The 20,981-nt window shown below is 32.1% G+C and overlaps 2 protein-coding genes across 10 annotated transcripts; both read left to right on the top strand.

Annotated features, from left to right (window-relative positions):
• Positions 1–5,208: 5,208 nt before the first annotated feature.
• LOC102624316 (E3 ubiquitin-protein ligase RSL1-like) lies at positions 5,209–12,305 on the top strand. Of its 9 annotated transcripts, XM_052437550.1 has the most exons (5): positions 5,259–5,853; positions 5,950–6,238; positions 6,355–6,500; positions 7,099–7,148; positions 8,055–8,277. In XM_052437550.1, exons 1-4 carry the CDS (start codon positions 5,631–5,633, stop codon positions 7,134–7,136), a joined length of 696 nt encoding a protein of 231 aa, XP_052293510.1. In that variant the 5' UTR covers positions 5,259–5,630; the 3' UTR covers positions 7,137–7,148; positions 8,055–8,277. The 9 variants fall into 9 exon arrangements, with proteins under 9 accessions (XP_052293505.1, XP_052293509.1, XP_052293507.1 ...); XM_052437547.1 differs by having other exon boundaries at positions 5,246–6,232; XM_052437546.1 differs by lacking the exon at positions 8,055–8,277 and adding an exon at positions 7,235–7,406 and having other exon boundaries at positions 5,261–6,238.
• Positions 12,306–14,336: 2,031 nt separating this feature from the next.
• On the top strand, positions 14,337–16,516 carry LOC102623341 (E3 ubiquitin-protein ligase RSL1-like). Its single transcript, XM_052436408.1, has 4 exons — positions 14,337–15,074; positions 15,155–15,306; positions 15,657–15,710; positions 16,340–16,516. The coding sequence occupies exons 1-3, from the start codon at positions 14,419–14,421 to the stop codon at positions 15,692–15,694; spliced, it is 846 nt and encodes a 281-aa protein (XP_052292368.1). The 5' UTR covers positions 14,337–14,418; the 3' UTR covers positions 15,695–15,710; positions 16,340–16,516.
• The last annotated feature ends 4,465 nt before the right edge of the window (positions 16,517–20,981 follow it).

Genomic DNA, 20,981 nt, shown 5'->3' with positions numbered 1-20,981 from the left:
CAATCAGCAGTAACATGCATGAGACGAGAGACATGAAATGTAATTGCTTTAATATATTTGTTCGAAAATATCATATAAATAAACATGGATGGTTTTAGGTATAGGCGAACAAGGCGGTCGCCTAAGGCCCCATATTTTGTGAAAATCTCATTTTTTGATTTTTTTAATAATTTTCATTTTTTTAAGTTACGTATTTTAGGAAATCAAAAAGTTTATTAACATCTCTCTAATTATTAATTATCCTACAATTAAGAATTATTTTTTTATGAAAAATCTATATTTGATAACATTAATGTTAAATAGATATAACTAATAATATTATTTAATCATTAATTCATTCATTATTAGTCCTTCTAACAAAAAATTAAATTAGTTATCTTTTCAATTTCCTAAAAAAATTAATGATTTAATGTAAGAACATTTGACTTTTAATATTTCTTTTAATTTCTATTAAAAACTTTGTAATCTCAAAAATCAGTAAATGAAAAAATTTCTTCCTCTCTTCTCCACAAAGAAAATTATTATATTCATTGGTTAATTTTAAAAAAAATCAGTTTATATAAATACAAAGTTTATTTCTATCTGATCATCAATTCATCATCTCAACTTTTTATGTTCTATCATTCTAAATATCCTATTTGAAAATAATATTATTCTTATTTATTTGATTGTTTGTTTTGAAATAGTTTTAATGGAATAAAAAATATCGTCTTAACTCTTTTTTAAGTTTTATTTTTAAAATTCAAGAATTAAAAATGGAATAAATTTTGAGCCTTTTTTTATTTCTTCAAGTATTGAAATTACAAAATAAATAGAGGCCTCATAAAAAAATTTTGCCTAAGGCACAAACATTTTAAAGCCGGCCCTATAAATAGAGTAACAGATCGATGCGATTTTTTCATCCTATCTAAATATGACACGACTCCTATAACAATGCTCTTTATCACTCCACTATTGCCATTTGTGTTTAAATTTTATCACAATTGGTTGAAGTACATATGCGAAAGGAAATGAATAAAAAATGAACAGTGCTCCGACCTGAGAAAATCGTCTTCTTTCTTTTTCACATCAGAGCAAGAATGGAGGGTTCATTAGAGCAAGAATTGAGGGTTCGTCTTTCAGTTATACGAGCAAGCATATGTTATATGTAGGAATACCTCTCTATAGTGTTACTCTATGTAGGAATAACTTTTATGTAGTTATAAAAATTTTCAATCCCAATTTGGACTAGTTATCAATAAGAATAAATTGTACATTATAATAAGTTATAATTTTTCTAGATCTTATCTTAAGAAACTTACCTTTAGTAGTAATAATTATCAGTATATTACAAAAAAAGAAAAATACATTTAAAATAGAATAAAATATTTTTCTAAAATTATTTCGGATAATAATTTATTCTTTAAACTTTAAAAATGACTTCGCATACTCCCAACACTACATAAATGTATTTAGTGGTTTGAAGGCCCACCAAAAAAAAAAAAAAAAAAAAAGAAAGAAAGAAAGAAAACTAACAAACGTATGGGTGGTATCTTCAAGTTCAACTATGACAGAGAGAAGTTCAGTGTTCCCAATTTTGTTTTCATTAATACCAAAAAAAAATCTGATGAGTGTTATACCAAATTGACAAAAAGCCCAACAACCCAAAATAATAAGCCCCACAAAAATTTTCTATATGAAATTATCTAGGTTATTCTTGTGAACCTAGATTCTTAAAAAGTATTATCTGTAAAATATTACATGTAAATTGTCCAAAGATGAAAATCGAAAAAATATCTAAGGACATGATTGTACACAAATGACCTAGATATATTCTCTAAAAAAATGACTTAGGTATTTAGAAAGTATTCTAAGAAAAGAATTAATAAAACGCCTAAATGCATCATTCTACAAAAAATGATATAGACCTATTTTCTACAAGAATGACTTAGATATATAGAAAATGCTTGATGTAAAGAGTCTAGAGCAAATATACATTTTACAGAACGAGCTTATAGGACAACAAAAAGTCTATGGAATGTGCCTACGAGCAAACAAACATTCTAAGAAATGAGCCTATAATTCAACAAGTGTTCTATAGAATGAGTCTGTAGATCAAAACATTATATAGAATGCACCTATGAAACAAACATACATTTTATGGAATGAATCTACAAACAAACATACGTTCTATAAAATGAGCCTACGAACAAATAAATATTTTACGAAACACTTATGGGCAAACATAGGAAATTGTTTATGGGTAGAGTTTTACAAATATGCCTACATGCAAAACTTGTTTGAAAAAATGCTCTAGGGCTATTCTTTACAAGAATGGATTAAGGGCAATTATTTATAAAATATTATAAGTGCCTGCTAGCAATAACTTAACAAAAATTCATTATGCCGCTAAACCAATCCTCTTAATAGGGAACCAATATAAGGGTTGTAGTCAAGTCCAAGCCCATTAAAAGTCAAAAGCTAAGTGTTCAAAGAATATCTATCATGAACAAATATTAACACATATTGATAAGTGTCGTTATGCATGGGCTTTATGGGCATTTGTCAAACTAACAATGCCACGCATCATGATAACTCCTTTAACTCAATTCTTCAAGTAATCTATATAAGGCTAAAGCCTCCCACATTTGGAGGTAAGACATAATATGAATATAAAATTGTCCCACTCCCTATAGACTTGCTTTTTTGAAATTGAGTACAATGACTAATTTGAGTATTGGAAGGTTATCGCCAACAAACTAGTACCCTCGGACAATTTTTTTTTAAAGACAAATAATCATAAGAAGACACGTAATCTAAGAAATCACTTTAGGAAAAAAGTAGGTCACAAACCTTGATTTAAAAGAAATTCTATAACACAAAATTAGTTATTATACACTGAGCAAAATTTTACATCAATATTGATAAAATTGGTTTGGAAATCAATCCAATCTTGTACAACCACTCACGAACCGATCGGTTCGATTTTTTTTTCTCCAAGCCTACTCTTTTGGGTTTGTCAAATGTAAATGATTTGCTAACTAAATCTTGTTACACTTGACAAAAAAATTGAGAAGAGTAACAAGCAATTTTTTACTATTCACAAAAACATTGTGACCTTGTAACAACAATAGTAAGTTAGATTTCCCTAAATTAAATTTCTTTATAACATGCATGATATTAGCATGATTTGAATCCAAGTTTCTTGCTAAACATACCAACCTAGCAAAACTTATCAGATTAAATTAACCAAATAGACATGACTTTATTTCTTAACAACAATAACAAAAAAAAACGAAGAGAAAAAATCATGGGAAACTCACTGCAGAGACCAACTGAGAACCGAGGGAGACAAGAAGAAGAAGGCAATGGAAGCAGCTTCACTTGTGAAATTTGCATCGAACCAATGGCGACAAACAAGAAATTCAAGAACAAGAATCTCTGCACTCACCCTTTTGTCAAGAATGCATAGCCAAATACATACAAGTGATGGTACAAGACAACAACACAGCCAAAATCGAATGCCCCGGGTTAAATTGTCAAAAAAATTTAGACCCTTTTTCTTGCAAACCCATGATCCCATCCAGTCTTTTTTCAAAATGGTGTGATCTTCTTTGTGAAGATTACGTGCGAGGGTATGAAAGAAGCTATTGCCCAAACAGGAACTGCATGGCTTTGGTGGTGAATGAGTGTGAGAGAAAGGGAAGAATGAAGAAAGCTCAGTGTCCAAATTGCAAGCACTGGTTTTGTTTTCGGTGCAAGCTGAAGTGGCATGGAGGGTACCACTGTGAAGAAAGTGGAAACTTGAGGGACCGAAATGATATCGCGTTTGGGCAGCTCGTTGAGAGGATGAAGTGGGCTAGGTGTCCTGGTTGTGGCCACTGTGTTCAGCGCAAGAACGGCTGTCACGTGGTCGTGTGCAGGCTAGTTAATTTTCCCCTCTTTAATTTCCTCTTAATCAAAATCGCTGTTTAGTTTATTATTGTTATCAACTAATTTTAATTTTTCAGATGCAAGACTCGGTTTTGTTATAAATGTGGGGGAAAGCTTCCAAGTAGATGTTCATGCAATGTTTTGTTGAGAGACACCTTTCGAGAGCTCTTTATACAAATGGTTTTTTTTGCTGTGTTTGTTGCACTTATAATATGGGGTAGCTTCTATTAAATAGTCATGAAGAATTTCTTAGCTTCAATATTGTTTTATAACTATTGTTTAATTTTTATTGGCTCTATGCAATTTCTTAAAATATACTGTTAGTTCACAATTTTTTTTGTGCCAAATATCAATTCTTGGAGTTTAATATAACTAATTATCACTTGTATATATTGGTTTGAAAAAAATATCCACACACACGAGTACAATATTATTTAATTATATTATAATCAATCTGATACCTCTAATGTATTATAATTTTTTTTAATTTTTGAATTGAAATTAATATTGTATGTTTTCTTCTAATGTAATATTTGGAAAGGGTGTGATCCTGATTTGTTTTGACCGTCGTGTTAGAGTGAATTGAAAGGGCAAAAATTCGTTTGATCCTTATATTTTTAGATTAATATCAATTTATCCCTTATATTTATAAAATTACCTCAAAACATCTACATTATTAAACTATTGACACTCTTATTGTTACTTTTGTTCCTTTTGCCTTTCTTTTACAATAATACTTGTCTTAAAATAATATTTCTTTTTAGACATTGATAAAAAAAATTAAATTACTATTTTAACCTCAAAAATAAAATAAAAACAAAAAGAATATACATTAACTTTTGTGGAAGCTCGCGTATGTTAAAAAAATTAAATTACCAATTTTTTGGACATTAATAAATAAATTAATGTATTAACTCCTCAGCAAAATATTCCACAAAAATTAATATAAATCCTTTCTTATTTTTATTTTTGGGATTAAATTAGTATCTATTTTTTTCTTTTTATTAATTTATAAAAAAAATATATCATTGTAAGAAGATAATATTTTAAAACTAAATTAAAAGGAACAAAAAGTAATATCAGGATATCGATAATGTAATAGTAAGAATGTTTTAACGTACAAAGACTAAATTGACACTAATATCAAAATATAAAAATAAATCGAGCTATGAAAACTATCATTTTTCTTAGTTCGTAATCATTATCTCCTAAAATTGAAATCCAACCCAATGTGAAACACCCACCTAATCGTTCGTGGAAAAGATTCCCTACACGAGCCAATCGATATAAACATGCTGCTCGATTTCTCTTTTTCAAAATTTTAGTTGTCCTCCTTTCTTGAATCTCGAAGAAATCAACATTAAGTTGATTTTGGGCATGATTATAACTGGTTTTCAATTTTCATAAAACAGCTAGGATTATGAGTGTTGATGTATATCATTTATTACTACGATTCTATTTCCACTGAGGTTGTGGGCTTATGCAGCACGCAAATTAATGACCACTGATGTGGCGCAGTTGCAAAGAAGCCTCGATTTTTTACTCAAACAAATGGGCAAAGTGGGTCATTAAGAGCGCAACGAACTTACCACAATCAGGAAACAAACAAAACATTTCCAAAAAAGTTTGGTCACGTTTACCATTTACAGCTTTTATAATGAACTCTGCAAGAAAATGAAACAGAGAAATGAGAATTGGGAGCTGAAAACGAAGAAATCATGGGAAACACACTGCAGAAGAAACCAAATGAATACCTAGAGAAAGGAGGAGGAGGAAGCAGCTTCACTTGTGAGATTTGCATAGAGCCAATGGCAGCAAGCAAGAAATTCAAGAACAGGAATCTCTGCACACACCCTTTCTGTCAGGACTGCATAGCCAGATACATACAAGTGAAGGTCCAAGACGACAACACGGCCAAAATCGAATGCCCTGGATTAGACTGTAAGCATAATTTAGACCCTTTTGCTTGCGAACCCGTAATCCCAGTGAGTCTTTTTTCGAAATGGTGTGATGTTCTCTGTGAGGATTATGTTCTAGGGTTTGAAAGAAGCTACTGCCCCAACACAAATTGCATGGCCATGGTGGTGAATGAGTGTGAGAGAAGTGGCAGGGTGAAGAAAACCCAGTGTCCGAATTGTAAGCAATGGTTCTGTTTTCAGTGCAAGTTGAAATGGCATGCTGGGTACAGATGTGAAGAAAGTAGAAATTTGAGGGACCAGAATGATATTGTGTTTGGTCAGCTTGTGGAGAGGATGAAGTGGGCTAGGTGTCCTGCTTGTGGCCACTGTGTTGAGCGCAAGGATGGCTGCTCTGTTGTCATGTGCAGGCTTGTTTATTTTCCCTCTTCTCCTTATTATTAATTAATAATTTGAGAATTCAAAATTTTCATCATCAAAATTGACTTTCTTCCTTTTTTTTTTTTTCATCCAATTACGTTTTCAGATGCAATACTCGATTTTGCTATGAATGTGGGAGAAAGATTTCATCTGGATGCTCATGCCAAACAATTGGATTCTGTCAGTTAACTATTCTAACCATTGCAATGATGGTCATATTCCATGTAATTGTACTCGCTGGAATGAAAATAAGTAAGTATGAAAAAAATGTTTTAGCTTCAATTGGTAGTGTTTGAAAATGGAAAAGGGGCAGGAATGTTTGATAGGTCTTCGAGATATTGAAAGTACTAAGAGGATTTTTGCTAAGATTTGTCTTGCATGAGTTTTTTTATTTATTTTTTTGAAAATAATTGACACTTTCAATGTCATGGATGATGTGGAAGATAATAGTGTTGAGAAATGATGTTACTTTTGAGTTTTACATTAGAGTACATCACTTGTTTGATAATATGCTCGAGAGACTCTAATACGTTGATTACAAGAATGTGATTGATACAATGGATACAACTTTGCAGGAATTTGTATTTCGCCATGTTGCTTAATTGTAGGTTGAAAAGTTAAAAGATCACTCATCTCTTGTTTATTTAGCAAATTAATTGACAGACATAATTATATTCTCCATCTTGTGTGGATCTGAAGTAAAATTGTTATGAAGCTGAAAAGTACCCTGCCAAGCTGCACCAATTGTCAGCTTCTGGAGGGCCAGGTCATGTTCCCATGTTATCAAGCATGACAGAATCTGTTAATAGCAACCACATATAAGTAAATAACGTATTGCATTTTTTTGTAGGTCACCTGGAGCGCATGACTCCCCCCGATCAAAGCTAAGCTTCTTATCTTGTGAGTGGATGAATTATTTACTTTTATAGATCACTATTTTTGCTTACAAAGTTTAGTAACTAATAGTTCGATAACTTCATTACTAGGCTTAACAATGGTGGATGAAATGACATGTGGTCTCTTGTAAATGTCATGTGCAGAAATACTATATGATAAGTTTATATGCTTCTCTGTCAAGATTTAGTAGGATTTTAATATTGAATCGAAATATGTTGATGAACTATTATAATATTACTATTGGCTTATTTTTCTCTGAAAGCATGTTGATTATCTCTACCGCATATAAATTGCTGATTATCTCTGCCGTGTATGAATTGACTTTGGGTAAGTATCTTGCTCACTGTAGTCTACGTGTAACCAGCTTATATTGTTACACATGTTTTGATTATCAGCGTTGTCCATGGTAGATGTAACAGTTCTGCACCAGTGTATGAGCACACTCCAATACTAGCATATATCGCTCTACACACACATTGATTATATTTGCAGTGTATGACAACTAGTTCTGACTGTTCTGCTTTTAATTCTGAACTTACTCCATTCATGTACGACGGGCTTTATTTTGCTCTACTTGTGCATTGAGTTGTGACTAAAATTTCAATATGCTTAGATTTGTTATTTTACATCATTCTCCTATCATACATATGGGTGTAACCAGAATATTAACTGAAATCATTATACAATTATTGCTCTGTGATCTGACTCATAACTCATTATTCTATTCGCTTGCTTGCTTCCTTCTTGTAATTTTATATTTGTTTCTGTTTCATTTTTCTTATTTTGTAGTACTAATAGATTCCGGGAAGTATGTTACGAAAGGAATAATATGTTAAGAATCCACTCACCGAGTTATATATACTATCCTTATTTTTTTCTTTTTTCTTTTTTCTTTTTTTATATCTTCAGGCATTCATGAGGTTCCTTCTTGTTGTTAGCATCTTTTTATTGTGAGATTCGACCACGCTATCCTCTCATCAACCCAGTCTATTATAACGGTCACTTCTCATTTATCAACTATTTCTTGTAGTACTTGTGTAGATAGCTCTGATGCATGTAATGATTTTGATCACCATGTACGCATAAACATTGTCATGAACTTCATTTGAATTACACAGAATGATTGTCTGAATTTCTTTAGGGGGCATTAGGCAAAAAGCACAATGAAAATTCTGACGATTTTTTTTTTCTTGTAGGGATGATGATCATAAGTATTTTAATTTTGAAAAAAATAAGAGAGTTCTCTTTTCTTGAGTGATGGGAAATAAATAATTACAGCTCTGTTTAATACAGGAGAAAAATGTAATTTAAAAAAAAATCAAAATGAAGGTCTATTTAAGGGATAATGCGAGGTTCTGGTAGCACACGGCAAATACTTTAATTTTAAGTCATGCAATTTCAGGAAGCTTTAAATTGTTATGCAGCTGCCCAGCTCTGTGTTACGACTTACAAGCCGTGCAATCCCTGGCCTCCACAACTTAGAGATTACATACACAGTTTAGAGTTTTGGTTCAAATAATCCTTTTTATTAGACCCAGGGGTGGAGCCACTAACCAAGGTTCCGTCCAAAATTTTCAGATGACATATTTTATCTAAATAATTGATGCCCATGTTGGATTAATTAAATACATAAATTTAACTTAACGTTAAAACCCGTCAAAATTAAATTTATTATTAAAAATAAAAAAATCTAAACTAATACTCTCTATATATATATATATATGTATGTAGTCCCTCTCTAGTACGAGTGTTTTTTTTTTTTATATTAATACGAACACATTTTAAAATTGCGAGATTTAAGAGAGTTAGTTTTTAACTCTTTAAAATTATATGGGTTTATGGTTTATATAATAACAAACTTTTTTAAAACGTACAATTTAAAAGTGCTTGCATTAATAAAAATACAGACGTCCGCACCTGAGAATGATTATATATATATATGCTCTTCAATCTTTTATGATTTAACTCCTTTTTTAAAAATTTAGTTTCTTAAAATGTATAAAAAATACTAATAAAATTATAAGAAAAATGAAATGAGATTTTTTTTTTTGATGTTATATAAATTTTTTCCCACTAATATGATTTTCTTGCTAAGCCGATGGTTGGATGCACTGCTCTGAACCGGCCCGCCCCGTTGGTGTGCAAGTTTGACTCTTTATTGCGAGTCAGCGAATGAACGCTGTGGGTCAGTAAAGAAACAGCAACAAGCTCACTACAATCGGGAAACAAACAAAACGTTTCCAAAACTTTTGGTTCTCTTTACCATTTATAGCTTTTAAAAATGGACTTCCTAGAAATCAAAGAGAGAATTGAGAGCTGCAAAAATCATGGGCAACACACTGCAGAAGAAACCAAATGAAAACCTGGAGAAAGAAGAAGGAGAAGGCAATGGAAGCAGCTTTATTTGTGAGATTTGCACGGAGTCGGTGGCAGCAAGCAAGAAATTCAAGAACAAAAGTCTCTGCACGCACCCTTTCTGTCAAGACTGCATAGCCAGATACATACAAGTGAAGGTCCAAGACGACAACATAGCCAAAATCGAATGCCCTGGATTAGACTGTAAGCATAATTTAGACCCTTTTGCTTGCGAACCCGTAATCCCAGCGAGTCTTTTTTCAAAATGGTGTGATGTTCTCTGTGAGGACTATGTTCTAGGGTTTGAAAGAAGCTACTGCCCCAACACAAATTGCATGGCCATGGTGGTGAATGAGTGTGAGAGAAGTGGCAAGGTGAAGAAAACCCAGTGTCCAAATTGTAAGCAATGGTTCTGTTTTCAGTGCAAGTTGAAATGGCATGCTGGGTACAGATGTGAAGAAAGTGGAAACTTGAGGGACCGGAATGATATTGTATTTGGTCAGCTTGCTGAGACGATGAATTGGGCTAGATGTCCTGCTTGTGGCCACTGTGTTGAGAAAGTGAAAGGCTGTTCTTATGTCTTGTGCAGGCGAGTTTGTTTTCCTTCTTTTCTCCTTGTTATTTATTAATTAACGTTTCGGGAATTTAATTTTTTCATGATCAAAGTTGTTTTTTTTTTCCTTTTTAATTTATTATTTTTCAGATGCAAGACTCGATTTTGTTATAAATGTGGGAGAAAGACTTTATTTGGATGTCCATGCCAAGCAACCCGATACTGCCGTTTAATGATTGCAAACATTGCAATTATAGTTGTAATGCATGTGGTTGTATTGGCTCTAATGAAAAAGAGTAAGTATGAAAAATTTCTGAGCTTCAAATTTTTTGCTGATTGAATTAAAGTTTTATCATTTCCGTTTCAATTTTTTTTTTCTAAAAAAGAAAAAAGATTTGTAATGCAATTGGTAGTGTTTGACAATGGAGAAGGGGCCCATAGTGATTATACATGAATGTTTGATCAGATCAGAACTTTAGGTCTTGGAAATATTGAAAGTGCCAAGAGGGCTTTTGGTTAGATTTTGGATCTTGCGTAAGTTTATTGTGCATGTTGATGACTTGAGGTCACAATTTTCCGGTCCTTTTTTTTTTTGAAGTAATTGATTCTGTTAATGTTGTGGATGATGTGGAAGATAATGGTGCTGAAAAATGATGTTACCTTGAGTCTGTGTTGAAGCACATTAGTCATTTGATAATATGCTTGAGAGTTGATAGAGTCTAACAATACAATGATTACAACTTTGCGGCAATTTGTATTTTGGCACGTTGCTTAGTCGTAGGTTGTAAAAGCTAAAAGATCAGTCATCTCTTGTTATTTAGCGAATTAATTGACATATTTAATTATTTTCTTCACTCTATGTGGATCAAAAGTGAAATTGTTGTGAAGCTGAAAAGTACCCTGCCAAGCTGCACCAATTCTCAGCTTCTAGAGGGCCAGATCATTTTGCCATGTCGGCAAGAACAACAGGATCTGTTAATCGCAACTTAGCATGCCTCCTAACAAATAAATCAAGGACTTTAAGATTAGAAAGCACATATAAGTAAATAATGTTTTGCATTTTGTTGTAGTTGGCCTGAAGTGCTCGACTGCCCCAGATCCAAGCTGAGCTTCTTATGCTGTGAGTGGATGAACTATTGATTTTCTATTTATTTTATCTCATTATTGTTGCTTACAACGTTAATGACTAATTGTTCCATTGCGTGATAGCCAAGTGTGACAATGGTTGAGGAAATGACATATAGTCTGTAATCAGAATTTTCATGTGCGAAAATACAATATTTGATAAGTTTATATGCATTTCTCTCAAGATCTGGTATTTTAATAGTGAATTCAAATATGTTGCTGAACCATTACAATGTTACTATTAGTTTATGTTTCTCTGTTTCTCTGCAAGCATGTTGGTTATGTCTGCTGTTTATGAGTTCACATTGGGTGAGTATCTTGCTTACTGTAGTCTATGTATGACCAGCTTTTATCGTTACACGTGTGTTGAGTATCAAGTATGGCAGCTATAACAGTTCTGCACCAGTATGTGACAACACTCCACTTATATATGACTAGCATATATTGCTCACCGTGCGCATTGATTATATTTGCAGTGTATCACTTGCTGTGACTGCTCTGCTTTTAATTCCGAGCTTACTCCATTCATGTACAATGGGCTTGGCATGCTCTACTTGTGCATTGAGTTGTGACTAAATTTTCAATATGCTTAGAATTGTTATTTTACATCATTCTCCAATCATAGATATGGATGTAAACAGAATATTAACTGAAATCATACTTATAACTCATTATATTATTCTCTTCTTCCTTGTTGTAATTTTATATTTATTTATGTGTTTATTATCCTTTTCTAGTACTAGTGGATTCCAGAAAGTATGTTATGAGAGTAGTTATCTTTAAAGAATCCACTCACCAAGTTATATATATTATACATTTATACTCATCTTTCTTCTTCTTGTTTCTATCTCCTCAGGCATTCAAGAGCTTCCTCCTTGCTGTTAATATCTTTTTGTGGCGAGATTCGAGCATGCTATTGTCTCACCAACTTAGTCTATTCTAATTGTCACTTATAAACTATTTCTCGTAGTTACTTAGGTAGAAGTAGCTTTGATATGTACTGATCTTGGTCACCAAATAAAACGGAAACGTTTAGTTCATTCAGAGGGATGGTGTACGGATGTAATTCATATACATATAACATGCCTTTCTCAGGAGATCTAATGGACGTGAACTTCAACGACTTATTTAGAAGTGATTTTCCGAACTGCTTTACAGGGTCATTAGTCCCAAAAAAAAAAAAAAAGGGGGGGAAAATTCTGACAAAATTTTTTTTCTTTTTGGGGAGGGGTTACCGCGTTTAATCAGGGCGAAGGCTTATTAAGGATTTTGAATATACTTATTGGAATTTCAGTTTTCAGAAAATAATAAGACGATTTTCCCTTTTCTTGAGACTTGAGTGATGGAAAATAAATAATTAGTACAGCTCTGTTTAATACAGGAGGAGATTCAAGATTGTAAATGAAAAACGTATAAAATGACGGACTTTTAAGGGAATAAGAGAAGTTCTCGTTGCACGCCAAGTACTTATAATTTTAAAAAATATAATATAAAATAAAATTTTGTTTCACGTCACATTTTATTTAACTTCAGATTGACGTCATATTTAGCATGATTTAGTCGATTTGTTTGTAAACTAAATTCCAAGTTTATTACCATACTTTGTTACAATGTTCCGATAAATTATCAATTAAACCAATTGGACTCGCTAACGGGGAGCATTTCTTACTTTGTTATTGAACTCGATTTTGTGAGTCTCTCCATGTATGTTGTCGGTAGGGTGGCAACATGATTTGTTTATTCGATTAAATTCGATACAAATTAAATGAGTTTAAGTTTGAAAAAAATAATTCATTTAATAAATGGGTGAATTCAATTCAATTTGTTAAAAAATCTAAGTTTGAAGTCATTGATTCATTTATTTATTTATTTAAGATTTGTTTGTAAATTCTAGGATGTTAATTTTATGGTTTTTTTAAATTTTATTCTGCTTATTTTTTATTTACTAATTATTACTTTTGTAAACGAATCTAAATTCGATTCATTTGTTCGTACTTCTGTATAAATGGTTAAATGAATAGTAAATGAATCCAAATTCGATTTGATTTGGTTAATTTTGTACAAGAAACAAATTACATGGATTTTTGTTTAACAAATGAGTCAAATCCGAATCATGAAATTACTGTTGGTTTGATCACTTCAAATCTATTGAATTTTGATCTAATTCATTTACGAATTGATTCAAGTTCGATTTATTTATTCGTCTTGCCACCCTTTTAAGAGAGTAATGAATTGTACTTGGAGAGCCAATAGTTTCTGATTCTAAGTAGATTTTTAGTGTGATATATTATGTATAATGTCATACTACTTTTTGTAACAGAGAAAATATATTTATGTGATATTTTTTTGTCTGAAATTTAAATATAATTGAACTAATTTGAATTATAAATAGATTTGAATGTCTGATTTTAAATTATATATTTATTTTTTTATTTGAATCTCTTTTAATAAATATTAGGTTGTTTATTATTTTATATCTTTAAAAAAATAAAAATCTATATTTTTTTACATTGCACCCTTTCTAAGTTTACATGTTAAAATCAGTAAGGATGGGCAATATAAATTGGACAATGATAGAACACTTTCTAACCCTAAAGGCCTAATCCCAAAGTCATACGACTCATATATTAAAGTATGAATTAAAATCCAATTCAGTAAAAAAAAAGATTCTATAAATACAGACTATATACATAGCTACACAAAAAGCTTAAGAATAATAATTATGATGATATGCATGGAAAATTCAAGAACTTAATGAATGAAGTAACTCAGCAAAATGGAAAGGAATGTGAGTTGGAAAAGAAAGATGAGTTTGTATTAATTGGACATACTTATGTAGATTCCGGGAATAGATATGAAAAATAAAAATAAAGCATGAAATTTTTTTACATTAAAATTTAGTTGGCTTATTCAGAAAAAAAAAAAGGGTAAAAGAACGGCCTTAGACTTTATTTCGTAAAGTTAATAACAATAATATGATTTTTGAATAAAATGAAATACAAGGACTTTAAATTATAATGCAAAAACATGGTTATTTCCGTGTAAGCTCTCCCCCACACGCCCAACCCCCAAGCAAGCGCAAGAGCAGAAAGTTGAAAGAACTGTCCCCTATCCAGGAAAACGGTGCGAAATTGTTGCGTTATATTCTCAGTCAAACAGAAATCAGAAATCTAACAATTTTTTCCAAGAGTTTTCGTTTGCTTTTCCATTAATACCTTATAAAATGGACTCTGAAAGAAAATGAATGAGAGAATTGAGAGCTGCAAAAAAGTCATGGGAAATACACTGCAGACACCAAAAGAAAACCTAGAGAAAGAAGAAGAAAAAGAAGAAGAAAGCAGTGGAAGCAGCTTCACTTGTGAGATTTGCATAGAGCCAATGGCAGCAAGCAAGAAATTCAAGAACAAGAATCTTTGCACACACCCTTTCTGTCAAGATTGCATAGCCAAATACATACAAGTGAAGGTCCAAGACGACAACACAGCCAAAATCGAATGCCCTGGATTAGAGTGTAGGCATGACTTAGACCCTTTTTCTTGCGAACCCATCATCCCATCGAGTCTTTTTTCAAAATGGTGTGATGTTCTTTGCGAAGATTATGTTCTGGGGTTCGAGAGAAGCTACTGTCCCAACACAAACTGCATGGCTTTGGTGGTGAATGAGTGTGAGAGAAATGGGACATTGAAGAAAGCTCAGTGCCCAAGTTGCAAGCAATGGTTCTGTTTTCAGTGCAAGTTGAAATGGCATGCTGGCTTCAGATGTGAAGAAAGTGGGAACTTGAGGGACCCAAATGATATTATGTTTGGGCAGCTTGTGGAGACGATGAATTGGACTAGGTGCCCTGGCTGTGGCCACTGTGTTGAGCGCAAGAACGGCTGCTCTGTTGTCATGTGCAGGCTAGTTTTTTTTTTTTTTGTTAACTATTATTTTGTAAAGCATAATTTTTTTTCATCATCAACATTATTTACTTTTTCAGATGCAAGACTCAATTTTGTTATAAATGTGGGGGAAAGTATCCGCTCGGATGTTCATGCTTTAGAAGTTTTCCATGCAACTGCAGGAGAGCATTTCCAATTTTATTCATCGCAGGAATTATATTTTTTCTAGCTCTTTTGATGAATTTAAGAAGTAAGTAGTTCGAAAATTTTCTTATAGTTTCAATGTTTGTACACTCAATATTATTATTATTTTTAGATTCGCGTGTCGATTGATAGTGTCTGATCAGACTAGAATTTTTGGTGCCACTTTTATTAATTGATGCTGTTAATGCCATGGATGACGCGGGAGAGAAAATATTATTTAAAAGCGATGTTACCTTTTGAGTTTACAGTGAAACACATTACTTGTTTGATCATATGATTGAGAGAATGTGTGTGATACATTGCTAAGTATGTTGAAGAAGCTGAAAGGCCACTCATGTCCTTTTATGCACCAAATTTACCACATATAAGTACTTAATCTGTTGCATTTTATTGTAGCTGAAGATAATCGCAGGACTGGCCGAGATCAAGGCTAAGCTTCTTCTTATAGCTGTGAGTCAATCTACCCCTTTTTTTTTTTTTTAAATTTATTACAATCCTTCTATTGTTGCTTACAAAGTTTAGTAATTACTGATTGTTCCGTACTTGATTATGAAGTTTAACAATGGATGATGCTATGACATTTACTCTGCTAATCAGAATTTATTCAAGCGCAGAATCACAGTATTTGATATGTTTATATGTTTTGATCGTAAGATTTGGTAGGATTTCAATATTGACTCAGAATAGGTTTTGGAGCTATACACAAATATATATTTCAGTCATAATATTATGATTAGCTTAATTATATTGCTGTGACTACTCTGCTTTAGTTCTGAGCTCACTGCATTCTTGTACGACTATGCTCTCCTTGTGCATTGATTTTTCTCAACATGGTTATAACCAAATCTTCGATATGCTTCGAAATTTGTTATTTTGCATCATTATATTCTCCATTTACACATATGGATGTAAACAGAATACTAATTGAAAGCATTATCAATAACTTGGTTCCATTACCTTATTATAACTCGTTAAATTATTCCCTACTTTCCCTGTATGTTATGAAAGTAGTAATGTTAACAATCCACTCACTGAATTATATTATACTCATTTTTCCTTTTCTTTTCTTTATCTCTCAGGCATCCGAGAGGTCCCCTTTTGTTGTTACTGTCTTTTTGTTGTGAGATTCGATTGAGCTATATATCCTCCCATTGGAGATGTTGCGGTGGTCATGACTCGTGAGCAAATACAATGTAGTGTTGTATGAATGATACAACATTTTGCCTCCCATTTTCTAATAAAAATTAATTTTTCAAGGTGTTTTATAATAATAATCATTATTATTATTATTATTTTCCTGGGACCAAATTTTGTTCTCAAAATTTTCGTTTTCAACTCCTTAAGTTCGGCTCTATTTAGTATTCTAGCATTGCTTTTAGGCCATAATTGCTGAGAAGTACAAGCTTCAACTTTTAAATAAAAGTTAAGAGTAAATATAAGTTTTTCATCAAATAAACTATATGTTAGATAATCATTCTCTAGTGCGGGCGTCTTCATTTTATTTTCATACAGATACACTTTAAACCATGGAATTTAAGAGAGTTAGTTTTTAACTCTCTTAAACTCTACGATTTTATAATTCTTTTCGAAAATTAACCATTTTATACCGCACAGTTTAAAAGTATGCCAGCATTAAAAAAATGCAGGCATCTGCACCTGAAAATGATTAATAAGTTAGAATATCACTAACTTCCAAATTATAATTAAAGTTAAATAGTTGTAGTTTAATAGCCAAACGGAGCTATTAAACTAATTAAGTTTAATACCCTCAAGTTAGGGGTGTTCGAGAATAAGATTTTGCGGATTGAACATCAATCCATATTCGATCCATGATTTTATCGATTGTAAATTTTCAATCCAATTTAATCCACGGATTGGCGAATGCAACCCAAATCCAATTCATATGTCTATAGATCGAATGTGGATTTGACCCAATCAATATCCAATCTACCATTTTGCGGATCGATTTGCGGATTAAAATTTTTTTAATTCTGTTCATTGTACAAACTAATTAAATAAAAAATCTTATATAAAAATAATTTTATTACCGATCAAATTCAAAATTGAATAAGATTTAAATAAATTAAGTGTTTAAATAAAGATAGAATAATACATTCAAAGTCTCAAAATATAATACCGTGAAAAGAAGAAATCTCATTTGTTTAAATCAATACATGAAAATTAACTAAAATTATAAAAATTAAATGTTTAGAAAGCTATATTTGTTTATTTAGTTATTCAATTATTTAATCATATTTATTATACATTATTATCGGATAAAATATGTATAGTGCTAATGTAACTACATTTTAACTTATTTATTTATTAGTAAGTAGTAACACATGTACAAATATTATTTTTTAATTAAATAAATAAATATATTTTTTATTTTTTTGCGGATTCGCGGATTTTTGTGGATTTACAGAAGTAAATCCATATCCAATCTAGCGACTGTGGATTTTTAAAATTTTAATCTAATCAAATCCACCAATCCATAGATTGGATTTTTGCGGATCAGATGAATTGAACGGATCGGATTGGATTCTGAACACCCCTACCAACTCAACTTTTCTATTATACCTGAGTTTACAACGAAGAAGCTGGTATTAAGTTGAGGGTTAAACAAAAACTTAAAAAATCAGAATACCTCAAGGATGATGACATTTCCACCCCCATTTTATTTTGTAATGGCACCCCCATTACAACACAACCCACAAAAACATTGAAAATCGAATTATTTTATGAATAAACCCCTCTTGTTACCAAACTACCCTTACATCAACATTTTTTTCTCTCTCTTCTCTCCCCACTCATCGTAACCTTGCTCCCAAGCTTTAAAAGAAAGCCAAGCACACAAAACTACAAATGGAAGCAACAGGCCACCATCCTCATGAAGAAATTTGTAACTATCATTTGGGTTTTGGGACAAATAAACATGAATTGTTGAACTCTCTTGCACTGTTTCTCATAATTTTGCTACAATGTATTTTTTATTGAGTATTTACAAACTAGTGGAACTTGGGGTGATTATCTCAGTTAAATTTTTGAACTAATTTTTCATTAAGTGACACGATTCTTAGACACCGATTAGGTGATTTTATATTCCATTCACCAACTATGATGCTGATGCTTCTGATCGTTTTGTTAGAGTTTAAGAAAATGAAAGGCACACATAAATGTGCTAGAGTAGGTCAATTGTGGCACTCATACTGAAATCAACAAAATAGATTTTAGTTTGATAAGGGTAGGGAAAGGTGTCGATCAGCTGAATTGAACGAGATTGAAAATGTGAAGCACAAAATATGAAGGTCAAATTTGTAACATTAAAAAAAGTTTTAGTGATTGGGGTGGAATTATTCAAATAGTGGGGAAAAATATTATAATCCATACCTTAAACTATCGCTAAGCTCAATTTATTCCCGACTTTCGTTAAGAAGAGCTCAGATCAAAGAGCTCGACTGCCTCGAATCCAAGCTAAGATTCTTATGTTGTAAGTGTTAGATTAATTTTATATTAATCTAATATATTTGGGGCCACACATGAAATAAATAAAATGTGTGTGCTATTATTTAATAAGCCAAGAATTAAGTGATCTAATTGAAGTTCATTAAATGGTTAAGGGTATAATTATTGTGGATTAAATGCATAGATACCAGAATTTAATCATCACTTTAATGAGGGGCTGAAGTGATTATTATCATAAATACGTGACTGTTGGGTTTTCCAAAAGGAAAACTAATAGTCACGATATTTATATAAAAAGGGGTTATGGTCCCCAATCTCTCTAATAATCTTTTGTAATTCTCTAATCCTCTCAAAGAGAATTCTAAACTCAAGAAAAAGAGAAGATTGGAAGTCCATCTCCTACACTCAAGAACCACTACGAATCACCATGGATTCAGGTACGCTTTCGCTTTCGTATTTCTCAGTAATTTAATATGGATGTTATGAAGATTAAGAGGACAAGTGGTATCAGAGCCACATCCATGATTAGATTATTGAGTTATTAATATCATTTTGCTTGGAATTTTGTAATTGTTGTGGTTAGACCACGTTTCGGTTTCGGTTTTATCAATTATTTCGGTTATGGTTTTATAATCTTTAAATTAAAATGATTTATAACATAAGTTTATTATTGGTCTAACATTGATGATATGCTAATTAAAACAAGAAGTCACCAAAGTGATATCTCTTGTGTAGAGTAGTTTATTTGAAGTGTTAGATGTTTGTGTTTGTGTAATTCCTGCGGATGTTAATCGACCCAAAGGAAGGTTAATATTTGGCCTAATTACACACACACTTGTGATGGTAAATTTGTGACGATTATTAAGATAACTTAATGTGAGTAATTTACTAATCCAAAGATTGGTTCATTACTTGACATAATTTATTGTCAAAATTTGATCATTGCAACAAGAGTACCATTTAAAATTAGTATTATAGTCCAAAGACTTGTTACTAATGTTGTGCTAGGTATCTTGAAATGTTATAATTTGTTTTTTAAATTTTTAAAGATTATTACTTGAGTTATTTAATGTGAGCATTATTTTTTTCTTCTCGATTTAGCTTTTCTGTCTGCTACTTCTATATCTGCAAACATGAATAGTGTCCCGGTTCTAAATGGGACTAATTTTAAGGACTGGAAAGAGAATATGATGATTCTCTTAGGCTGCATGGATCTAGACTTATCATTCAGACACCCTAAGCCAGACGAACTCACTGATGATAGTACATCTGAGGATGTGTTATACTATGAGAAGTGGGATCGATCTAATAGGATGAGTCTTATGATCATGAAGCGCGGTATTCCAGAAGTATTTAGGAGTGCTATAACTGATGAGGTTACAAGTGCTAGTGAGTTTCTTACCGAAATTCAGAAACGTTTTACAAAAAATGATAAGGTTGAAACAAGTACGCATTTAGCAAGCTTGATTTCAATAAAGTATAAAGGCAAGGGAAACGTTCGGGAGTACATCATGGAGATGTCTCATCTTGCTTCTAAGCTTAAGGCATTAGGGCTCGACCTATATGATGATTTGGTTGTGCATTTGGTCCTTATCTCTCTCCCAACACAATTTAATCAGTTCAAAGTCAGTTACAATTGTCAGAAAGAAAAATGGAATCTCAATGAACTGATTTCCTTTTGTGTGCAAGAAGAAGAGAGACTGAAGCAAGAGAAATCCGAATATGCACATATGGTAAGCACTTCTAAAGATAAGGGCAAAAGAACAAAAAAAGGTGAAGCTGCTGCTTGTAAGGGTCCAGAGCCAAAGAAACCAAAGGCCGAGCATGGCTGTTTCTTCTGCGGCAAGCCTGGACATGTGAAGAAGGAATGTCAAAAATATCACGCATGGCGCGTAAAGAAAGGTACATTTTTTACTTTGGTTTGTTCTGAAACTAATTTAGCTTCAGTACCAAGAAACACATGGTGGATAGATTCGGGTGCTACTACTCACATTTGTGTTTCATTGCAGGGTTGCCTGAGCTACCGGCTGCCAAGTGATGCTGAAAGATGCATTTATGTAGGAGATGACAAGACGGTAGAAGTTGAAGCAATTGGGCATTTTAGATTACTTATGAAAACTAGTTGTTATTTGGATTTGTTAGATACTTTTGTTGTTCCGTCTTTTCGACGGAATTTGATTTTAGTTTCTGTTTGGGACAAATCTGGTTATTCTTGTTCATTTGTAAACAGACAATTTAGTTTATCTATCAATTCTA

The sequence above is a fragment of the Citrus sinensis genome, chromosome 3, assembly GCF_022201045.2.
Source record: "Citrus sinensis cultivar Valencia sweet orange chromosome 3, DVS_A1.0, whole genome shotgun sequence".
Taxonomy (NCBI): domain Eukaryota; kingdom Viridiplantae; phylum Streptophyta; class Magnoliopsida; order Sapindales; family Rutaceae; genus Citrus; species Citrus sinensis.
This window is presented reverse-complemented; position numbering and strand designations above follow the sequence as displayed.

Coding starts and splice junctions, on each gene's coding strand:
- LOC102624316 (XM_052437544.1), top strand. CDS start 9,473: ATGGGCAACACACTGCAGAAGAAACCAAATGAAAACCTGGAGAAAGAA. Junction 10,090..10,203: donor TGTTCTTATGTCTTGTGCAG/GCGAGTTTGTTT, acceptor ATTATTTTTCAG/ATGCAAGACTCGATTTTGTT.
- LOC102623341 (XM_052436408.1), top strand. CDS start 14,419: ATGAATGAGAGAATTGAGAGCTGCAAAAAAGTCATGGGAAATACACTG. Junction 15,075..15,154: donor TGCTCTGTTGTCATGTGCAG/GCTAGTTTTTTT, acceptor TTACTTTTTCAG/ATGCAAGACTCAATTTTGTT. Junction 15,307..15,656: donor TCTTTTGATGAATTTAAGAA/GTAAGTAGTTCG, acceptor ATTTTATTGTAG/CTGAAGATAATCGCAGGACT.